The 23,887-nt window shown below is 48.8% G+C and overlaps 1 protein-coding gene across 1 annotated transcript in view; it reads right to left on the bottom strand.

Annotated features, from left to right (window-relative positions):
* The window catches only part of ST8SIA1 (ST8 alpha-N-acetyl-neuraminide alpha-2,8-sialyltransferase 1), a 241,532-nt gene that overhangs the window by 63,159 nt on the left and 154,486 nt on the right, over nt 1-23,887 (bottom strand). Inside the window, 1 exon segment of the mRNA XM_029600114.1 lies at nt 18,687-18,779. Within this exon segment, the coding sequence (XP_029455974.1) occupies nt 18,687-18,779 (93 nt within the window).

The following is a 23,887-nucleotide window of genomic DNA, read 5'->3' as shown; positions in this document are numbered from 1 at the left end:
GACTAAACAGTTCATACTGTTACTGGGGACATGATGGGCAAGCGTTGCATACTGTACAAATATTTACAGAACATATTCATGTACGGTACAGGATGTGCACATGAGCACCTCAGGATTGACATTCCTACACAAGATACACGGTGGCTGCACCCTTTGCAGCCACAACTGCCCGGTTGAGACAGCTATGCCAGGCTGGCCATTGAGCCCCACATCACTGGTTTCACAGTCACAGCCAGATACATGATGTGAGCAGCCATAGTTTTCAAGTGGTACTGCATGGATATGTAGGCCAGAACTCATGTACATGCATAGTCAGTTACAGGGAGCCCAGTGGAGGGTGTGTGTGAAACAGAACCACCGACTCATGGGAGCTGGCACTGTACAAACCGTGACCGATGTTTCATGTCTGTACTACATGTGTTTATGGAGGCTGATAGACAGTATTAGTGGGCCCATGACAGCACAGTGGCCTACATACTGCCATAGTGTGTGTGTGTGGGGGGCGAACTGTACATGCATCTCCTTTCCTTCGCAGCGATTCCTTGTAGCAGCATACAGCCGCCACAACCATGTGCATGCAACAAGATAGCTGGCTCTCCTTTCGGCCAGCTGCAATGACCCCAGAGGTGTGTTGATGTGGGATGCTACAGTGAAAAGGGACCTTCAGATAGGTCTGTGCAGCGCCAGATGAGCTTTTTTCTCACGCACCCATTCATGAGGCATCAGGAGGTTGTAGGGCTCATATGTGTTCCCTGCTGTGTATTGAGGCTCTGCTGCCTAGGCCCTCACTGATACCACTTGCATACTGAAGGGCCTTTAGTGTTGCTGCAAGACGCACATGACAATAATATTGAGGTTTGGGAAATAAGGTAAGAGTGATGTAGGTAGGGTTCATTAGTCCTAATGGGCGTCAACGATGCACCAATATGCATGTCACCGTGATAGCATTAGGGACTGACAGAGGTGTGGGCCATTACAGGTACAATTGTTGTAAGGTGTTAGCAAATCTGGGGAGGCGTGTGAGTGTGTTGTTTCTCATGAGGACAAGTATGTACAGTACCGTCATCCTTGGTGGGATGTCAGTATGTACCAAGTGCTTAATCCAATGGCACTGAATAAGTAACACACATAGAACACCTCAGCAGTGCCTTGAGCCAGCCCTTAGCCACCCTATTATGGGCTATACCGTCAGATGTAAGGAACCACCCCCAAACAGTTGTTGGGTGGACAGACTTAGCAGGAGAGGCACGTAGCAGACTGAAAAAAAGGTCTGCACATTAAACTATGTCCTAACCCATCAGTGGCCAAACTGCCCTGCTGGGGCATGGTTCTGTCCCATGCCTCCCTTAAAAGTGTGCCTGTATAAGGTGTTGGTGAAGCTGCCTGCCACTGACTGTGTTTTCATGCAGTCATGCACGCGCACATGGCGGATCAAGTCTGAGGTCTGGATCTATAGCCATAGGTATTCCATGCTGAAAAGCCACATTATGGAATACACAGCAAAGCAGGATTATCCTTGCAACCTTGGGGGAGCATACAGTAACGCTCCCCCAGTCTTGTCCAAACATCGGAAGCGGCTCTTCAGAAGGCCTAAGGTACGTTCGATGACTGAGCTGTAGCACGTAAGGCCTCATTATACGCCATCTGTCGCGCTGTGGCAGGCTGGAGGATTGGGGTCATAAGCCAGGGCCTGCATCCATAGGCTGAGTCCCCTGTAGCAATGAAATAGGCAAGCCATTACAAATACTGATGTTGGTGTCACATGTATGTAGGTGCTCACTACATGCAGTAGAACCGGATGGCATGAGGCAGGCCATTCCTGTTTCCTAACACCCTATGTGTGGGGCTCCATGATTGCTTTGTGCCACAGTAGGTGTGCTGCTATTAGGAGGTATAGCACGAGAAGGGCCCCTAGACAGTGAGATTTATGTCAGCAGTGTGTATGCGGTAGGTCCGTAACATCACTGTCCTTAGAGATTACATCCCTGTGTTCGGATCATATGCATCATGCACTCTAGTCATTGTGTACAGACATATCTGCTCCACCTGACCTTTTATGTAGGTATGCATTCCCAATAACGGACATGGTGTAAACTGGCTGCCCCTGAATGTGCACAACTGACTTGAAGTGATCATGCGAAGTATCATGAACGTCAGGACCTCAGGAACACCTGTGGATGTGAGCTGCCCTTACATCACAATTCTAGAATCACCTTGGACAATGCCATTAACCATGGCTACACCAAATAAGTGTAGGCTGTCCACTAGTGCAGTGAGGTGAACAAGCCATGCCACATACAGGCTATACTGGGGCTGTTGTGTACCTCGTGCTTGGCAGCCCATAGCAACTGGTTGGGTGCATGAGCCACTCCACCACTTAAGGTAACACTATGAGCCACTGAGGCCTGCTGTGATGGGGACATATGACTCCATCCGGACAGGCGTATACATCACATCTGTGTGCCATAACACAGATGAACATTGAAAATATGTTAGATGTATGGAAACATATATCTTACCTACAAGCCAACCATCACCATACAGGCCAGCTTCGAATTTGCAAAACAGAGATGACTGCCTGAGTATGAAGGAATTGTGCGCTGATCCCGGAAAGCTGGACATCACTGAGAGGATCCGCATTCCAGCATCACACACCACTTGCACGTTGAGGGAGTGAAACTGCTTTCTGTTGCGGTAGGCTGCCTCCGTCTGACGGGGTGGAATGATGGCCACATGAGTGCAGTCAATAGCTCCAATGACATTCGGAAAGCGGGCAATGGCATAAAAACCACACTTGAGGTCCATCAGGTCCTGTCTGTCATGCGGAAAAGCTATGTATCGAGGCATGTGGGCCATAACTGCTTCAGTGACCTGGTGCAGACACCGTGAAAAGGTGCTCTGTGACATTCCACCCACAACCGCTACTGTGGATTGGAAGGAGCCACTTGCTGTGAAGTGCAGGGCGGCCAAGAGTTTGGTCAGGCCGGGGACGGCACGGCTCCTTCGGGTTCGAGGCTCAAGGGCACCTCGTATGTCTTCATATATTTCCAGGATGGCACGAGAGCTGAGGCGATACCTGCTCATCACAACATCCTTTGGCATACCCAGCAATGAGGTTCGTGGAAGATAGATCCGCTGCCTGCCCCATACACTGTGAATGTGTAGATGGTGTTTGGGAAGATAGACCTATTAAGAACAGGCCTTTTTATTGGGTAGCACTACCTTTGTAGGTCTGTGGGATTGGTTTTCTACATTTTCGTTCAACGTGATAATATCGCGGTGCGAGCTATACGCAGCGATACAGTCTATCGCAATTGAAAGATGTGTAGTTATTGGCCGCGTTAGGAGCCGCGCTAACAACGCAGCCGTTTCGCGGTAAGTCCTCCCTACTTTACATTCGCCCCGCCCCAACTCCGCCCCCTGAATACTTAATTCAAAATTTGCATTGGCAAACCGCGCTAACTGCTGTTAGCGCGGTTTGCGAACTTTTCGCACACGATACGGCCGTATTGCGCGCGAAAAGTCCTTAGAAAATAAGGCCCTCAGTTTGTTAGTGTTTTCAAAGACCTTTAAATATTGGAAGCAGATGACGTCATTTCATGGGGGACGCCTCTGAGGTTCACGCCCTTGCTGGTACAAAAGTCAGGACGAGCACGCGCCCTAGGCATCAAGACAAGATGGCAGAGTTGCAGCGTCGAGCCAGTCCGGGGACTCCGGAGGGAGATGGCATGGAGATGCTGCGGTAGGCAGCCGTCCATCAGACCCGGAGGGAGTCGCCACAGAGGTAAAGAGAGCGGAGTGAGGGCGTCGAGCAGTGATGGTCGCAACTAACATTACTGACATCCCCTGGTCAGACCACTACCTGATTCGAGCCAACTTAAGTCACAACTACAACCTCACAACAACACAAAACACCCTACAAAAAAGACATACCACCCACCGTTCAACATTAAAATCCTCCAAGAAAAACTCCAATCTGAACAAAAATAGACCTATCAAACTCTGAAAATGCCACCAAATCATGGCTAAACATCACAAAAACTATCGCTGACAACTTAAACCCCACTGTCACAAAAACTATTAAAAACCCACAACATACAAACCAATGGTACAATGACAACATCAGAGCAGCCAAACACCAGCTATGGAAGAAAGAAAAGGCATGGCATAAGAATAAATCAACAGCGCTACTAATCACATACCGAAGCTACCTAGCTACCTAGCAAACTACAAAAATCTTATTAACAGCACCAAAAAAGAATTCTTCTCAAATAAAATTAATAAATTCCAACACAACCCCAGAATATTATTCTCCATCGTAAAAAATCTCACCAAAACCTCTAACAACCAGAAAACTCCTCCCACCAAAATCGGAAGCAATGATTTTGCAGACTTCTTCAATAAGAAAGTAATAAACCTAATCAACAACAACCTCAACACCAGCAGCCAAAACATCAAAATGAAAATGAAAGATATACCAAAATGGTCAAACTTCGACACAGCCTCCACCATAGAAATCCAAGCAATCATCAAAAAAATGAACCCTGCCAACCACCCCCTCGTCAGCATCCCCATACCAACTATAAAAACCATAGAAACCACTCTAACTGAAACACTTACCGATATAATAAACCTATTACTGACCGAAGGAAACTACCCCAACTGTCTCAAAACAGCAATAATTAAGCAGATATTAAAAAAGAACAATTTGGTCCCAAACAACCCTCTTAACTACCACCAAAACCTTTCACTCTTATCCAAGATCATTGAAAAAGTGGTACATGCCCAACTCACTAACCACCTAGAAAAAAAACAACATCCTGCATCCAACGCAATTTGGTTTCAGAAAAAACCTAAGTACAGAAACGCTTCTACTCTCACTAAACGGCATGGTTCTCAGAGGTTTGAACACTGGTCAAAAATACCTACTCATCCTATTAGACCTATCAGCAGCTTTCGACACAGTTAACCACTCAATTCTACTAGACCGTCTAACTGAAATAGGAATAACTGACGTAACCCTACGTCAGTTATTCCTGGTTCTAGTGATTTGTTGCTCTTTATTTTGTCAGTTTCATTTATTATATCTTCCATTTTCACAGTGACTTTCTACAGTTCCTTTAAGGCTTCACCATCAAATAATGTTTCGCATTTGGATATCTACCCATCTGTTGCAAATGCGGATGCGCGGTCGCTTGCTCAGAGAGATTGTGAGCCCTTGGGCCACGGTGCGGCTCAGGGAGGAGCCCCAAGACACACACCATGGGAGATGAGAGTGTTCAGGCATAGGCTGGAGCAAGACTGGACAAGGATCCAGGATACTTGGAAGACTCAGGCGAGGATTCAGGGTTCCGGCACTGGTACTGGGTGAGTACTGCACTGCAGCGCGCCCTACACAGCCGCCTATGGCTGGTAGCGGACCACGCTGAAAGTGAAGCAGATTCCAGACGAGAAAGTGAAGACTTGGAACTGGAAACAAGTCGCAGATTCGGGAGAGGCCTGCACAGAAGCATGCCCTACACAGCCGCCCATGGTTGCCTGCGGACCACACTGAAGCGGAGCAGGTTCTGGCTTGAGTCTTGGGCATTGATGGAAGCAGGCACAAGGTACTCCGATGACTGAGAACAGGATTCAAGGTCAGGATTCAAGACTCGGAACTCGGATTCAGGAACAGACTTTGTCTTTAAAAACAAGGGCCTTCCAGAGACTTGCGCTGCAGACACGAAGACAGGCCTTGTGCCACGAAGCGCCCTACACAGCCCCCCATGGGCTTGTCATGGACCACGACGGTGGCACACCAGGAAAGGTGAACAAGCAGAGAACCTGGAAGCAGGACAAAGAGCTGGAGACAAAGACATCAGGACCAGGATTGGAACACAGAACATCAGGAACTAGAGATGTGAATCGGAACTGAAATCGGATCCGATTCTGGTTCCGATTCACATCTATAGAGATGTGAATCGGAACTGAAATCGGATCCGATTCTGGTTCCGATTCACATCTATAGAGATGTGAATCGGAACTGAAATCGGATCCGATTCTGGTTCCGATTCACATCTCTAACTTCTAGACATGAACATCAGGACACTGAAGAGACAGCAGAGTTGCTTACTTGTAACAGGTGTTCTCACAGGACAGCAGGATGTTAGTCCTCACATATGGATGACATCATCAGGATGGAGCCCTCACGGAACACTTTGTCAAAGTTTCTAGAACTTTGCCTTGGCACACTGAGCATGCCCAGCATGCCACCTAACCCTGCATCCAGCAGGGATCCCCCTTCAGTCTCATAGATAGAAAACGTAGGAGCAAAAAATAAAATAATAAATCATAAGTGAACCCAAATCTGCGGGGGTGGCGGGCGGGTTTCGTGAGGACTACCATCCTGCTGTTCTGTGAGAACACCTGTTACAGGTAACCAACTCTGCTTTCTCACAGGTCAAGCAGGATGGTAGTCCTCACATATGGGTGAATATGAGCCGAGGATGCCCGAGTAAATGTACCAAAAACACCCAAAGATGTGCAACAGGCACAACAGGGGTGGGTTTTGAGTAAGTGGGCAACCTGACATTCCAATGGGTCGCTGGAAAGAAGTTGGGTATTAAACTGCAAATAGATTACATAGAACCGCCTCCAACAGGTACCAGAGGTAGTCTAGGAGCTTCGTAGTGGGCCAGATCAATTTCCTTCGATGTGCACCATAAGGAAAATCTTTTCTATTTGGAGAGATAAGATTTTCTGGTAGAAGGCTTCCGTGAAGCTACGAGGAATTGGGATACAGAGGTTTAGTGGCTGTAAAATTAGCCTTTCAACATCCATGCCATCAGTGACAGGACCTGGAGGTTCGGATGACGGAGCTGCTCGCTGTTCTGAGATATCAGAGACGGATCTGCTCCCAGGCGAATATGAGGAGGGACTGAGAGGTCCGAAGGATGGGAAACCACACCTGCCATGGCCAATAAGGGGCTATGAGGATCATTAAGCCCTTGTCCTGTCGTAACTTCACGAGAGTTTTGCTGATGAGCAGAAGTGGAGAGTATGCATATAGGAGACCTTGGGACCACGAAAGGGTGAAAGCGTCCCTCGTGGCATTTTGTGACTGCAATATAGCGAGCAGTAATTGTCCACTTTGCAGTTGTGAATGGACACGGATAGCCCCACCGTTGGAAGATGTCGTCTGCCATAGTGGGATTCAGGGACCATTCGTGGGGATGAAAGGTTCGACTCAACTTGTCCACAAGTACATTGTCCACGCCTGCCAGATAGGTCGCTCTGAGAAATCTGGAGTGGGAGAGAGACCAGGACCATATCTGTGTTACTTCTTGACATAGCAGGTATGAACCTATCCCGCCCTGCTTGTTGATGTACCACATCGCTACCTGGTTGTCTGTTTGTACTAGGATTGTCTTGTTGGACACTAGAGCATATCTTATTGTCCTGAGCTATAGAAAATTTATTTGATGTTGAGACTCCTCTGCAGACCAGGTTCCCTGAGTTTGCAGGTTGTTGACAGGGGCTCCCCAACCAAGGTTGGAAGCATCCATAGTTAGTATCACCTGAGGAACTGGGGATTGAAAAGGCAGTCCTCTGAGAAGACTGGACTCTTGACTCCACCATGCTAGCGAGAGATGAAGCTGCCTGGTGACATGGACAATTTTGGACATTGGATGATGGACCTGGGACCACTGGGACTTTAGGGTCCATTGGGTTACCCTCATGGCCAGGCGAGCTACAGGAGTCACATATACCGAAGACGCCATGTGACCCAACAAGATGAGGAATCGGCGAGCCGTCGTGAAACAACAAGGTAGCATTAGAGTTGCAAGGGTAGCTAGAGCATGCGCATGATCCCTTGGGAGAAGCCTTTGCCTGTATGGTGTCTAAGTCCGCTCCAATGAAGGAGAGGACCTGTGATGGAACTAGATTGGATTTTTGGTAGTTCACTAGAAATCTCAGTGACACTAGTAGCAGTAGGGTTAGATGGAGGGAGTGTAGTACCTCCTCCCTTGATGGGGCCCTTAGCAACCAGTCATCTAGGTAGGGGTAGACATGGATGCCATCGCCGAAAGGTATGCAGCTACTTCCGCCAGGCATTTCGTAAAGACACAAGGCGCCGATGCTAGGCCGAATGGTAATACCCGGTACTGGAAGTGCCGGCATCCGACCAGGAAACTGTGTTATCGCTATATGTGTGTATGTGTCTTGTAGGTCTAGAGAGCAAAGCCAAACTCCCTTTTGGAGAAGAGGGAGCCCAAGGTTACCATTCTGAACTTTTCCTTTTGTAAATGTTTGTTTAAGGCACATAGATACAATATTGGACGAATGCCTCCTGATTTTTTTGGTATTAGGAAATACCAAGAATAGAACCCTTTTCCCCGTTGTAGATGGGGCACTGGTTCTATGGCATTGGAATGGAGGAGGTTTGTAACTTCCTCCTCCAGAAGTGGTGAGTGGTCAGATAAACCCCATCCCAGCCGAGGTGGGGAGTCCGATGGCACTGAAAGGAAGTTGAGATGGTAACTTTGAGACACCATTGAAAGGACCCATTGATCCTTTCAGTGACCGTGCGCCAGATGGTGGTGAAATGGCACAAGCAGCCGCCCACTGATAGAGACGGTAGCGGAGGTTGATGCTTGCTCTCTAGCCAGGAGTCAAAACCCCGACGCAGGGCCAGGCTGTGGAGCTGGTTGGGTCTTCTGGGGTGTGGACTGGCGAGCCTCACCTTTTTGGTACGGTCTGGCTGGGCGACTGCGAGATGGGGGGAGGATAATACCTCAAGCTTTATAGGTTGTCCTCTTAGGCTCCCTTCTGAACGGCCGTTTTGAAGTGGAGAAAAAATCAGAGGGCACAGACGAGAGCTGGCGTAATGTCTCGTGGTGGTCCTTGAGCTGTGTGACAGTCTCCTGAATTTCATCCCCGAAAAGATTATCACCAGTACGGGGAGATCTGCCGATCGCTCTTGAACTTCAGGTCATAAATCTGAGGATTTGAGCCATGCCCATCTTCTGGCACTTATACCAGCTGCAGCCAATCTAGAAGATATCTTTGAAGATATCGTATGCTGCACGGACCTCGTGCTTTCCAGCATCGAGGCCTTTTTTGAGGATGGCATTGAGTTGTTCCTGGAATTCATCTGGCAGAGAGTCAGAGAAGTCCTGGAGAAGCTTGAAAATATTTCTCGTGTACTGTGTCATGTAAAGCTGGTAAGCTACAACACGAGAAATGAGCATGGATCCCTGAAATACCCTGCGCCCCAGGGCATTCAGGAACCTCTGTTCCTTCCCAGGAGCTGTGGAAGAATGAGGCCTGGGTCTTCTCGCCTTCTTCTGGGCAGACTCCACCACCACAGAATGGTGCGACAACTGGGTCTTTTGGAACCCAGGAGCAGATTGAACTAAGTAGGTGGCGTTGGTCTTGCTATTCACTGGGGGCACCTTCCCTGGATGTTCCCAGTTGCGTGGAGAAGTTCCAAGAGGACTTTGTCCACAGGTATAGACATCACCGCCTTGGGGGCATCCGCAAACTGGAGAACCTCAAGCATTTTGTGTCTGGAATCCTCTTCAGTCTGAAGCTTAAAAGGAATGGCCTTGGACATTTCCTTAATAAAGCTAATGAACGACAAATCCTCTGGGGGAGAACATCTTCTCTCTTCAGGAGGAGATGGCTCAGAAGGAATATCTTCAGTATCCTGGGAATCCAAGGTACCTTCAGACCAGGACTGATATGGCTAGTCTCCTGCATCAGGCGGGCCTCCTGAAGGGAGGAAAAGGCCTACCCCCGATGGATCCGGTCTTGGCACCGAGGGAATCGGAGGTGGCACTGACAGCAGAGGATGAACCAAGACAGACCAATGCGGCACCGAAGAAGGGATAGGCACCGGTGATCTCAGTGGATGCTTCGGTGGAGGAACTCCTGATGGTCCTGGGACAGGATGCGGTATCTGTGTTTCTTTATCCTCCGATGAAAGGAGGATCGGCGTCGATGGGTCTTCGGAGGTACCAGTGGAAGCGCTCTGATGAGCGTGTCCAACCTATCCTGGAGTGGAGCCAGCACCGTGGGCATCGAGTCTGTGACTGGAACCGGGGTCGGTACCAGTGACGATGGAGGCGGGAGTCCTTGCAGTGCCTGGATGACTGTCTCTTGAACCATCCGGTTCAATTCCTCACGGAAGGCTGGTGCTTGGAGGACCAGTTCCGTAATTTGAAGCTGCACTGGTGTCGCCGGAGGGTCCACCGGTGAAAATGGAATCTCGGCTCCCGGCCCCCCTGAGTTGGGGAATGCCTCTGTGACTCTTGCTTGGAGGAGGATGGCGGCTGATTCGTGCGGGTCTTTTTCTTCGGTGGTTCCACCGATGCCGATGTCTTAGCTGGATCAGCAGATGAAGCCTTTTGGTTTCGATGCCGATGTTTTTCCTCGGTGCTCGGACTAGTCCGGCATCGAAGACGTCGAGGTGGATTTCTTCGGAAGAGAACCAGGCGGCTGGGAATCGCCGGAGGCCGGTTGGTGCCGAGGCATCGACAGTGACAGTCGATGACGCCGATGATTTTGAAGGGGTAGGCTGCTTACTTTGGCCCTTGGGCGTTATTTGTGCGCATTTGGTACAGGTCGCGGCGTCATGGGTAACCCCTAAGCACAGGACATATGGTCCGTAATGGACATCGTCCGCAGACAGTCAGGGCACCGCCGAAAACCCATCACCATCACCCATCACCATCGAATTTGAAAAAAATTTAACCGCAATGCGGTCGGTGGCCATTAGGCCTAAGAAGGACGACCCCAGATGGGGTGAATTTTGATACATTTTTAGAAAAAATTCCTTGAGGAAAAATCCTGTCAGGAATAGTTGTGAAAGCTCCTCAAACCGTGTGGCTACTGCTGCGTGGAAAAAAAGAGACTGAAGGGGGACCCCTGCTGGATGCAGTGTTAGGTGGCATGCTTGGCATGCTCAGTGTGCCAAGTCAAAGTTCTAGAAACTTTGACAAATTGTTCCGTGAGGGCTCCATCCTGATGATGTCACCCATATGTGAGGACTACCATCCTGCCTGTCCTGTGAGAAAACGAAGGAGCTCCAATGAGGAACAGGACCAGGAACATCTAAAAGCCATCAAAACACAAGAAGACCATGGAGGAGCTTGACTTGAAGGAAGAACACAGACTACTGTGAAGTCCGGATTCGAAGGTCCCGAGGAAGTGGAAGAGAACCCTTTTATTGGGCTGGACTAGGAGCAAGCTGATGTCATCATTGGGGCTGCGGGGCTTTTCCCACCGCTGGCCCTTTAAATATTGTGCTGAGGCATGCGCGCACCTAGAGGAACCTAGGCACAGGAGCAGGCAGCGGCGTCCCTGCCGCGAAGGTGAAAATGTTGGCGGCGGCACCCAGCAGCATGAAGTAAGGCCCCAAAGTCAGTGGTGCTACAGGCCATGGGGAGCAGCAGGAGTGGTGGCTCCCCTGGCAGAAGATGCAGCGGCGGTCCGGGGCTGCATAGGCTGCGAAAGAGGACGGCGGCGGCTTCCTAGCCACAAATATGATGAAATCGGCAGCAGCTCCTGCTGCGAAGAAGCACCAGCGTCCCCTCTTGCTGCACACAACGGCATCAGGTCTCGAGGAACGGCAGCTACAGCCCGGGTATGGCCTAGGCTGCATGAAGGAGTCCTGCGGCGTCGAGCCAGCACAGCGGAGGTGAGAAGCTGCTCGCAGGATGGGGTCCGCGATCAGCATCTTTTTCAGTAAGGACCGAAGCATAGAATTCATTTAGTTTTTCTGCAATAGACTTGTCATCCCTGAGTGCCCCTTTTACCCCTTGGGCATCTAACAATCCAAATGAATAATTCACAGGCTTATTGCTTCAAATGTACCTGAAAAAGAACATTTGCTTCTGTGGCAAGTTTCTTTTAAATTCTCTTAGGACTGCCTTATTTAATATTAAATATCTAACATTCCAATGCTTATAGTCTTTCTTATTTTTCTCATTTGAATCTGTTTTCCATTTTCTGAAAAATACCCTTTTGGCTTTGACATCCTCTTTCACCTCACTATTTCACATTGCTGGCATTTGTTTCATCCTTCTCTGATCTTTTTAATGCATGGAATGCATTCCATGTGAGTTTACAATATTGTATTTTTAAATAATATTCATACCTAAGGCAAACGTTTAACCTTTGCAAACTCTCGCCCTTTTAGTTTTTTTCTAATTTCATCACTGTTATAATTTCTGTTCTTTAAAGTTAAAGTTTAAAGTTAAATGCTTCTGCAGTAGTTTTACTTAATATACTCCCTCCAGTCTTTATGTCTGATTTGATTACACTATTGCTAAGTGGTCTCACTAGATTCTCCCAGGCTGTTTTACTCGCAATTCCCTTCTTTGAGAAAGCTTGTCTAGTCTGTACCAGACAGTGTGCTCTCTCGTGTCACCTACTGTTGTTGTGGAACATCTTTCCAACAGAGCACAGAGATTTGCAAAGGATATTATCCAATTCAAGAAAAACAATCAAGAGCTGGCTTTTTAAACAGACCTTTGGCATTTGAATATGTAATTTGTTTACGTACCTGAATTGTCTTTGACACATCTTAGTTTAATATTTCAGTATGCTGTTATGTGTGGCTCGACAGTTTGACATGAAACTACTTTTTTGTTTTAAGCTATGTATTTAATTTTGATGCTTAAGTTGCCTTTTTTTTTTTTACTTGCAATTTTATTTCTCTACAACTTTTGATTGTTGTTTTAATTTTGTATGTACTGAAACATACTTATAGATTTCATTGAAAGCATGTAATAAATATACTGTGTTATGATCAGGATTGTGAACCCTTGGACCGACGGGAGGATGAAACACCTTAGGAGATGGCTCTTAGGTTCCCTCGTCGGGTGGTGAGGCGGAACAGAAGACGGGGCTGGCTGGCCCCTCCATGTTGAAGGATGAGACGGTGGTTGAGAGGGTGAAGAGGCGTGATGTAGAGTAGAGCCAACTGGATCTTCGCCACTGGAAGCCTGCGGTCCCCCCGGGAGGAGCCCGAAGGGACCCGGGCAGGCCCTTGAAGATGGGTGGTCCGGAAGAAGTCCGAAGTTGAGTACCAGAGGATCACCGCTCGCCAGTCCGAGGTCACACACTGAAGAATCACCACTTGCCAGTCCGAAGTCACACACCGAGGAATCACCGAGAAGAAGCAGGAACCAGGAACCGGAGAACTCACCGAAGCAAGCAGACGAATAACAAAGTTGCCAAGTCGAGGAATGTCAATTTGGGGGACAAGGCCCCTTTAAATTCTGTAAGGGGGCGCGGCCTCACGCCTAAGAGCATGGCGGCAATCTTGGATTCCCAGCCGCGGAGAAAAGCAGCCCGACGCCGAGAGGGAGGAGCAGGGACACCTCTCAACCCGGTGGTCACCGTGGAGGTCCGTGGCGGTGTGCGGGGGCGACTGGGGCTGGACTCCCGCTGCCTCCCCGATGCTGCAGAGGTGGCCCTACTGTCTCGGGTCAGGTAGAGGATCGCAGCCGCGGCCGTCCGCGGCACACAACAGTACCCCTCCCCCCCCTTTATGGTGCCTCCCAGGAGGCCTGGGCTTGGATGGATGGTCCCTATGGAACTGAGCAAGTAGGTCCCGATCTAGGATGTTGGCCAGCGGTTCCCATGTGTTTTCTTCGGGGCCGAACCCCTCCCAGGCTAGTAGGTAGTCCCATCTCTTCCTATGCTTCCGAACGTCCAGCACCTCTCGGACCTGGTAGATGATGTCGTCTTCAGAGGAGATGGGTTGGGGTGTTGGAGGCGTGCTGGAAGGCAAAGACAGCACCAAGGGCTTCAAAAGGAAGGTGTGGAAGGTGTTATGGATCTTAAGTGATGGGAGCAGCCGAAGCTGATAGGACATTGCACCAATCCGATGGAGGATGGGAAATGGTCCAGTGAACCGTGGGGCCAGTCGTGCGGAAGGTAATTTCAGGCGGATAAATTGGGTACCTTCTGACCGGGTCGCAGCGGCAGGCACGGTCTCCGTCGGCGGTCCGCATACTTTTCGCCATCTGGCTGGCCTTGAGCAGCGCGTGTCGTGTAGAGGTCCAGAGGCGATGGAGTTCGTCTGCCGAGAGTTGGGCCACCGGAGACGTGACGGTGATAGGAACAGGTAACGGCGGACGTGGTTGCTTCCCAGTTGGAAAGGGGAAGATCCGGTGGCAGTGGAGGAATATGAATTAAGGGCGAACTCGGCCCATGGAAGTAGACTTGCCCAGTCATCTTGTTTATTGTTCACATAGATGCGAAGGAACTGTTTGAGGGTTTGATTTGTCCTCTCTGCTAGACCATTGGTTTGTGGGTGGTATACGGAGGTATAATCCAAGGTGACGTCGAATTTCTGGCAGAGGGCCCTCCAGAATCTTGTGGTAAATTGGGGGCCTCGGTCTGAGAGGATGCTTTTGGGTAGTCCATGTAGCCTAAAGATGTGCTGGACAAACAGCTGGGCCAACTGTGGCATGGAAGGCAACCCGGGGAGTGGTACGAAGTGTGCCATTTTGCTGAATCGGTCGACGACTACCCAAATGACAGTATTGCCACCGGACGAAGGTAGGTCGACCACGAAGTCCATCGAGAGATGGGTCCAGGGTTCAGTGGGCACTGGCAAGGGCTGGAGCAAGCCTGGGGACGAACCAGGAATCCTCTCATGACGGGCATATGACTTGTAGGATTCCACATAGGATCGGACATCCTTGTTGACCTTGGGCCACCAATAGTAATGGCAAAGGGCCAGTAAGATCCGATGTTGTCCTGGATGACCTGAGCAATGGGAGTCATGGGCCCACGCCAGCACTTGTTTCCGCAGGTGCGGTGGGACAAAAGTCTTCCCGGGAGGGATAGCTGTGATGGCGGATAGCAGGACACGTGACGGCTCAATGATAAACTGAGGAGAGTCAGGAGTTTCTGTTGTCTCGAAGAAGCGGGACAAGGCATCGGCCTTAAGATTCTTAATGGCCGGACTATAACGTAGGATGAAATTGAATTGGGTGAAGAATAACGCCCATCGCGCCTGCCAAGGGTTGAGTTGCTGTGCCCGATGCAGATACTCGAGATTTTTGTGGTCCGTGTAGACCATGAACGGATGCTGAGCCCCCCCTAACCAAGGACGCCATTCCTCTAAGGCCATTTTTATGGCCAAGAGCTCCTTGTCGCCAATGGCGTAGTTTCGCTCTGCGGGGGAGAACGGGCAGGATAGGAAGGCACATGGATGCGGCTTGTGCTGGGTCGAGTTCTGACTCAGAACGGCTCCTACGCCCTCAGAGGATGCATCCGCCTCAATGATAAAGGGACGTTGAGGGTCTGGATGGTGAAGGCAGGGCTGGCGAAGGAACGCCTCCTTCAGACGAAGGAAGCCGGCTACCACTTCAGGGGGCCAGTTCTTGGGGTCAGCATCTTTCCAGGTTAAGGCTGTCAAGGGTGCGATGATGGAGGCATAATGGGAGATAAATGATCGGTAGTAATTTGCGAACCCAAGAAACCGTTGAAGCGGCTTCAACCCAGATGGTTGGGGGCCATTCTCGAATGGCCTTTAATTTCTGAGGGTCCATCCGGAATCCCTCGCTGGAGACAATGTACCCCAAGAATGGAAGAGACTCCTGCTCGAAGAGACATTTTTCGAGTTTGGCGTACAGTTGGTTTTCTCTTAACCGTTGTAGTACTTGAATAATATGCTGGCGGTGAGTGGTGAGGGAATTGGAGAAAACCAAAATGTCGTCGAGGTATACGACCACACAACGGTATAGCAGGTCTCGGAAGATTTTGTTCATGGTGTTTTGAAACACCGCTGGGGCATTGCAGAGTCCGAATGGCATTACGAGATATTCGTAATGGCCGTCTCTGGTGTTAAAGGCCGTTTTTCATTCGTCTCCCTCCTTGATGCGGATCTGATTATACGCTCCCCGGAGGTCCAATTTGGTGAAGATTTTTGCACCTTGAAGGCGATTGGACAGCTCGGAGATTAGGGGCAATGGATACCGGTCCTTGATTGTTATGGCATTCAGGCCCCGGTAGTCGATGCAAGGGTGAAGGGTTCCATCTTTCTTCCCAACGAAGAAGAAACCGGCCCCCGCCAGGGATGTTGACTTGCGGATGAAGCCCCTCTCCAGATTTTCCTTGATGTACTGGGACATGGACTGAGTCTCCGAGGGTGAAAGGGCATAGGTGTGGCCCTGAGGAGGTTCTGTGCTGGGAAGAAGGTTAATGGCACAGTCGAATGGTCAGTGAGGTGGGAGTGTCTCGGCCTTCCGCTTAGAGAAAACATCCGAGTAAGCGGCATAGGAGACCGGCAAGCCTGGGAGACTGGCAAGAGCGGTTGCGCATTGAACTGGCGCTACCGGCTGGAGGCAACTGTCGTGACAGGTCGGCCCCCATTGCGTTAACTGTAGGGTCCTCCAGTCGAACTGGGGACAATGTTTTTGGAGCCAGGGAAGCCCCAGGACGACGGGGTGGATGGAGTGTTCCAGGATGTGGAAGGACATCCGCTCGAGGTGAAGAAGCCCAAGCTCCAGTTGGACGGGTTCCGTGAGGTGTGTCACTCGCCCCAGGAGGGGCTTGCCTTGGATAGAAGAGATAACCAATGGAGCCGGAGCGCCCCCGGCCCCTGAGTCTACCAGGTCCCCGGCCCGATTCTACCAGGGCTAACGTATGGAACTCACCGCCCGCAGATGTGAGTGCAACAGGTAGGGTTAGTGGAGGTGCAGGTGATGTTAGGCCCAGGAAGAGACCTCCTTCAGGTCCTAGGCCTGGGAGTTTCCCGGCCGCACCGGGCATGCGGCCACTTGATGGCCCGCCGTGCCGCAGTAAAGGCAGAGCCCTTCTCTAATTCGCTGTCGACACTCTTGCTTGGAGAGTTTCCCTCGGCCCAATTGCATGGGTTCTTCGGCCGATGCCCGGGAGGCTCCCGATTCAGCTTTGGGGGAAGGCGAGCGACGAGGACGTCTCGAAGGAGTCGAGGCTTTCGTAGTCATCTGAGCCTCTTGGCGGCATTCTTGATGGCGCCTATCAATACGCCCTGTTCAGTGACCTAAGTAGCTTCCAGCCCGTGAGCTCGTCCTTGATTCTGGGGCTGAGTCCCTGTAGGAAGATGGTTCATAGGCAGTCTGGGCCCCAGCCGAGCTCTGAAAAGAGGGTCCGGAATTCGATGGCAAACTTGGCAAGCGTCCTTGAACCCTGACGCAGTTGGAAAAGTTTGGGCCCGGCAGAAACCTCCTGAGTGGGGTCACCGAAACTCATCCGGAAGAGCTCCCAGAACTCTCTCAAGTTACTCAGGATGGGGTCATCCCGTTCCTACAGGGGGGGAAGCCCATTCCAGAGCCGTCCCTTCGAGGAGAGAGAGGATGAAGGTGGTTTTGGTAACGTCGTCTGGGAAGAGGGTCGGCTGCAGACGAAAGTGCATATTGCACTGGTTAATGAAACCCCTGCAGGCCCGGGGTTCCCCAGAAAACCATGGCGATGTACTCAGGCGGATTACGAAGCGGCCCCCGGAAACCATGGACGAGGATGGCAAGGTGGGGTTCATGGGCCCTAACGCCTCGAAGCGCTGATTCAGGCCATCAAGGGTCTTTTGTTGGTCCATCATACGTTGGGCCATTCCAGGGATGGCCTAGTGGGCAGACACCTCCACCAGGTTCATGGACTTGGCAATCTGTTATGATCAGGATTGTGAACCCTTGGACCGACGGCAGGATGAAACACCTTAGGAGATGGCTCTTAGGTTCTCCTGTCGGGTGGCGAGGCGGAACAGAAGACGGGGCTGGCTGGCCCCTCGGTGTTGAAGGCTGAGACGGTGGTTGAGAGAGTGAAGAGGCGTGACGTAGGAGCACAATCAACTGGATCTTCGCCACTGGAAGCCCGCGGTCGACCCGGGCCGCTGGGACTTAGGTGGGCCCTTGAAGATGGGTGGTCCGGAAGAAGTCCAAGGTCGAGTACCAGAGGATCGCCGCTCGCCAGTCTGAGGTCACACACCGAAGAATCACCGCTAGCCAGTCCGAAGTCACACACCGAAGAATCACCACTTGCCAGTCCGAAGTCACACACCGAAGAATCACCACTTGCCAGTCCGAAGTCACACACCGAACAATCACCGAGAAGAAGCAGGAACCAGGAATCAGGAATTCGAGGAACTGGAGAACTCACCAAAGCAAGCAGACTCAAACAATGAAGTTGCCAAGTTGAGGAATGACTGTGGGCAGTCATTCCATCAGGCACAGGTGAAGTCAATTTGGGGGACGAGGCCCCTTTAAATTCTGTAAGGGGGTGCGGCCTCGCGCCTAAGAGCATGGCAGCCACCTTGATTCCTGGCCGTGAAGGAAAGCAGCCCGACGTCGCAAGGGAGGAGTAGGGACGCCTCTCAACCCGGCAGTCACCGCGGAGGTCCGCACCGGTGTGCGGAGGCGACTGGGGCTGGGCTCCCGCGGCCCCGCCATCGCGGATCAGGTAGGAGATCGCGGCCGCGGAACACAACATACTGCTAAATAATATGTTACTTGTCTAGCACAATTCATGGTGAAAAGCCATTAAGCTCATATGTTTGGTGTCTCTATCAAGTTTTCCTAATACTGCACATATATTAAAATCTATAATAATCTTCAATACAGTATTGTGAAGGTAAATGTATCCCTGATAACCTCACTGGTACACAATTTCCACTCTTTAAAAGAAAGAATAATTATAATTCTATTTACCTTTTCTCAATTATACTAGGATTAGCAGTCACCAGTTGGGTTTTTGATCCAACATCATTACTATATTCACTGGATAAAGGAGGGAGGTTGCATCTGTATAAATAAAAGAAGTGTTTTATCTTTAAATTTTAATTCATTCCATATTTATCTTATCTATTTATTTACACTTATTAATAACTTCTGTGAAGCACTGGAAGCGATTTACAAAAATATCATAAAAACTAGTCAATCGAAAATGACATTAAAATACATCATAAATATAAAACAGAGAGGGGCAGATTTTAAAAGCCCAGTGTGTGTAAATCTGACTGGATTTACATGCGCAGGGGTGTTACGAGCACCGAGCCTAATTTGCACAGGCCTGGTGACGCGCGCAAGCCCCGGGACGCGTGTAAATCCTGGGGCTTGAAAAAATGGGCGGAGCGTGGACAGAGGCCTCGTCACTGCTGCTGGGCCCGGGGATCACGCGCCAGCACTTGGCTGGCGTGCGCAACCTACGCCTGCCCAGAGGCAAGCGTAAATAATAAAACAAAAGGTGGGGGGGGGAGGGATTTAGGTAGGGCTCGGAGCGGCCTCTGAGGAAACAGGGAAAGCCATAAGGGCTTCCCCTAGGGCTCGGCGCGTGCAAGGTACACAAGTGTGCACCCCCTTGCGCGCGCCGACCCTGGATTTTATAACATTCGAGCGGCTGCGCGCGCATGTTATAAAATCAGGAGTAGATTCCATTGAGGATCCAAGGTCAGGATCCTCAGTGGAATTTGAACCCTGGCTTTCCTGGTTCTCAGCCTGCTGCTCTAAGCATTAATACCCATTAACATATAGTGACATATATATCATATCAATATTTATTTATTGCAAAATTCCACAATACAGAGCTCAAAAGAGTTTTACCACATTACCCCGAGGAAAAATCATTTAAAAATACCCACTAACCCACACATTTCTATATCCCACACTTTTAATCATACACATTCACATCACATTCATTCTACAGCCCACTCACACATCCTACTCATATTAAAATTCTTTCACAATTTAAACACAAATGTAAACCTTTTCACACTACTATATAAATAATTTTAAATACAATTTGTTTTATAAGCAGAGAAATTCTATTGCACAAATTTTTCTTCGCTCAAAGAACGAAAATCTTTTCATCTTTCTTCATCTTCTCGACATGTTCGCCTTCCCACAGGCTTCTTCAGGAGAACTTCTAAGGAATCTCCTACTGCTCATTTATCCTCAACATATATCCAATGGGTTTTTCATCTACAACATTTCATAAATTTAAATTAATGCTTTTCAAAATATAACAACCCCCCAACACCCTTCAATTTTTACTTTCAAATGATTCACATTCTCTGTACCTGAACGTCCCCAAAAGACTTTCTTCGGATGTACAGCCAGGTATATCCCCAACTCTTACTTCACAGCGTCTTCCCCACACGATTATATAAAATGCCTCATCTTATACATTATGGGGTAGATTTTCAAAAACAGCGCGTTCGTGTACTTTTGTTGGCGCTCCAGGCGCAACAAAAGTACGCGGGGATTTTAGTAGATACGCGCGTAGCCGCGCGTATCCGCTAAAATCCTGGATCAGCGCGCGCAAGGCTGCCTATTCCGTGTAGCCGGCGCGCGCCGAGCCGCGCAGCCTGCCGCCGTTCCCTCCAAGGCCGCTCCGAAATCGGAGCGGCCTCGGAGGGAATTCGCTAATGCCCTCTCCTCACCTTCCCCTCCCTTCCTCTACCTACCCCACCCCCCGGCCCTGTCTAAACCCCCCCCCCACCTTTGTTGGGGGATTTACGCCTCCCAGAGGGAGACGTAAATCCCCGCGCCCCTGGGTTGCGTCTAGGTGCGCCAGCGGCCCGCTGGCGCGCCTAGACACCACCCGGGGGCGGTTCCGGAGGGCGCGGCCATGCCCCCGGACCGCCCTGGGCTGAAACCACACCCCCGGGCCCACCCCCGAAACGCCGCGTCCCGCCCCGAAAACGGCGCGCCGCTCGGCCCCGCCCCCGACACGCCCCCCTCGGAAAACCCCGGGACTTACGCGAGTCCTGGGGCTCTGCGCGCGCCGGTAGGCCTATTGAACATAGGCGCACCGGCGCGCAGGGCCCTGCTCGCGTAAATCCGGGCAGATTTACGCGAGCAGGGCTCTTAAAATCCGCCCCTATATACCTAAAGCAAATGGAATCAAGGTAACAACTAGAAAACCTTCCATCTTTATTTAGTTAAAAAACTTTTAACCTGCATGATAAACAAAAGGAAATCTCACCTTTTTTACTTTTCAGCAAAAACGCCAGCTTCGTGGCTCAAAGAACCGCCGCCATCGAGCGAATCAGCGGAAGTGCCTCATCTACCTCTCCCCATCCTTTTAAATTTCTCTACACCAATCAAGAAAGCTTACTCAGAATGTCTCCTCCCTTTTCCACTCCCCGCCAAAATTTTGACTGAGTTATTCTTTTCACTAAAACACCTCAAACCAAGCTGTTCTTTCTTTCTTTCTTATTTTTATTTTCCCGTTCATCTAGAGAGCCGTCTTTCACCACCAATTCTTCCATATGGTTACACCGTCGCACAAAATTCAAAAAACTTTCTAAGAATCACAAACCAATCTATTCGGTCATTTAAACTCCTAGGAACCGCATAGAAACAAAATTCAAAGACACGCTGCCCAATCAATGTTATCATTTAGCCCCCTGGGCCACAGCGTTCCCAATGAAAAAATCCATCTCTGCTCCATTCGCAGCAAGGCTTTATTCACATTCCCTCCACGTCTATTGTGTACCTCCTGTATCATAAAAAAACGGAGTTCTTCCACTGTGTGCTTTATATTCACGCCAGTGCTTCACAAGTGGAGCAGTTTCTACCTTATTTCGGAGTCTACTACAGTGTTCCAATATCCGGGTTTTAATCTTCCTTGATGTCTTCCCCACATAAAAAAGTCCACATGGACATTGCACAATATACACTACTGAGCATGTTTGACATGTCGTAACATTTCTCAAAAAAAATTTCTTCCCCGAAACCGGATGGGTAAAATATTCAACCGACAAACAAAATTTACACACACTGCATTTTGTGCAAGGGTAATGTCCACCAATTCTATCATCCTTCTTCTTACTATCACCTAAATCCGAGTGCACCAAAATATCCCTAAGATTCTTTGATCTTTTAAATGAAAACATTGGGGGATCCTTCATACCCTCAAAACCACTGACAAAGACCCTTTATCATATTGTTTACACTTCTGGTTTACTGCGTTCCTATGCCTTTTCCTTCCAACAGTATTTAGCTCCAAGTTTACCAACCTTGTTAAATGTAACTTTATTCTTCCGGTTTTTTACTATTTTTACTGTTTTTTGTTACTATTCCCCTGTTCGATGTAAACCGATCTGATATGGTCTTCCAGCCATGAAGGTCGGTATAGAAAAGCGTTAAATATAAGATGCCAATGATTCTTGATCTCTTGAACTAAATCTCCTACCCTGTTTGAATAGGGTAATACACACACCAATGATTGTGATCCCTGTTTTTTCTTCGGATTTAATAAAAGATCCCTATTGATGAACCGGGCTCTTTTATAAGCCTGATTAACCACACGCTTAGGGTAACCCCGTGCACTAAATCTATCACGCAAATCTTTTGCATGTGTTTTGAAAGATGATACATCTGAACAAATCCTCCTTACTCTGAAGAATTGTCCCAATGGGATATTTTCCCTAACATGCTTGGGATGAAAACTGCTAAAATGCAATAATCCATTTCTATCTGTTGCCTTCCAATGTAACTCAGTCACAAATACTCCATCTTTCTTACCCACCTTCATATCTAAGAATGGGACCCATTGTGTTTGAATGTCACATGTAAATTTAAGATTCACATCCTGATCATTCAAATAATGAAAAAAATCTTTAAATTCACCTTGGGAGCCAGACCAAATTATAAGAATATCGTCAATATAACAGCACCATAACCTCACATGTTTGTACCATGTTGAAGAATATACAAATCTTTCCTCAAATGCTGATATGTACAAACATGCAAGGTCTGGTGCCATTGTAGCCCCCATTGCGGTTCCATGAACCTGCTGGTAGAACTCATTTTGGAACAAAAAATAATTTTGTGTGAGTGCAATTGTTGCCAATTCTACCAAAAAGTGTGTTGGGACCTTCTTATCAATCCTTGTGTTCAAAACCTCTTGAATCAGACTAATCGTAGCCCTTTGAGGGATACTAGAATACAAAGATTCTATATCCATTGAAATAAGTAAGGTAGATTCTACCATTACTGGAAGAGATTGCAATACTGCTATCAAATGTGATGAATCCCTTATATATGATCTGGCCAATGGAACAAATGGACGTAAAAAGTGGTCCACATATATTGATAAAGGCTCTAATACCGAGCCAATACCGGCCACAATTGGTCTCCCAGGTGGAGACACTAGGGATTTATGCACCTTGGGCAAGATGTAAAATACAGGGATCTGAGGATTCCGATTTGTTAAAAAAGCCGCTTCTTTGGCAGTTACCCACCCCACACTTAAAGCTTCTGTGATGACTTCAGAAATCTGTGCAACCAATGCATTGGTAGGATCCTCATCTAATCTTTGATAGAACCTTTCATCCCTAAGTTGACGATTTACCTCCTGTACATATTACTCTCTATTCAAAATTACCAAAGAGCCACCTTTGTTCGCAGGTTTAAACACTAGATCTTGGTCATGTCTTAGATTTTCCAATGCCATATATTCCTCTTTATTTAAATTCCAAAATGGAAATCGTTGCTCCATCTCTTTTTGCTTCAAATCACGTTCAACAACTTCCTCAAACGCAACCATCAATGGGTGTATCGGACCCGGAGGCATCCAACATGAGGGATTCTTAACTACTGAACCATCAGAATACAAACTCTCATTTCCCTGGAAAAAAAACTTTAATTTCATTAACCGAAAGAACCTTTGTAATGCCAACCTGGTTTCAAATAGATCATATCTAGGAGTAGGTGAAAAGGATAAACCTAGATTCAAAACCTTTAACTCTACTGCTGTTAATGCATGAGAAGATTTATGACTAAATCCTAGTTGTATTTTACTCTATAATTGATTAATCGTTTGACTTGTTCCATGTAAACCGCCATCCCGGCGATAGTTATCTTGTTACCTGTGAACCGGAGTGATATGTATTGTATACAGGAAC

This window comes from Rhinatrema bivittatum, chromosome 4, assembly GCF_901001135.1.
Source record: "Rhinatrema bivittatum chromosome 4, aRhiBiv1.1, whole genome shotgun sequence".
Classification (NCBI taxonomy): Eukaryota; Metazoa; Chordata; class Amphibia; order Gymnophiona; family Rhinatrematidae; genus Rhinatrema; species Rhinatrema bivittatum.
This window is presented reverse-complemented; position numbering and strand designations above follow the sequence as displayed.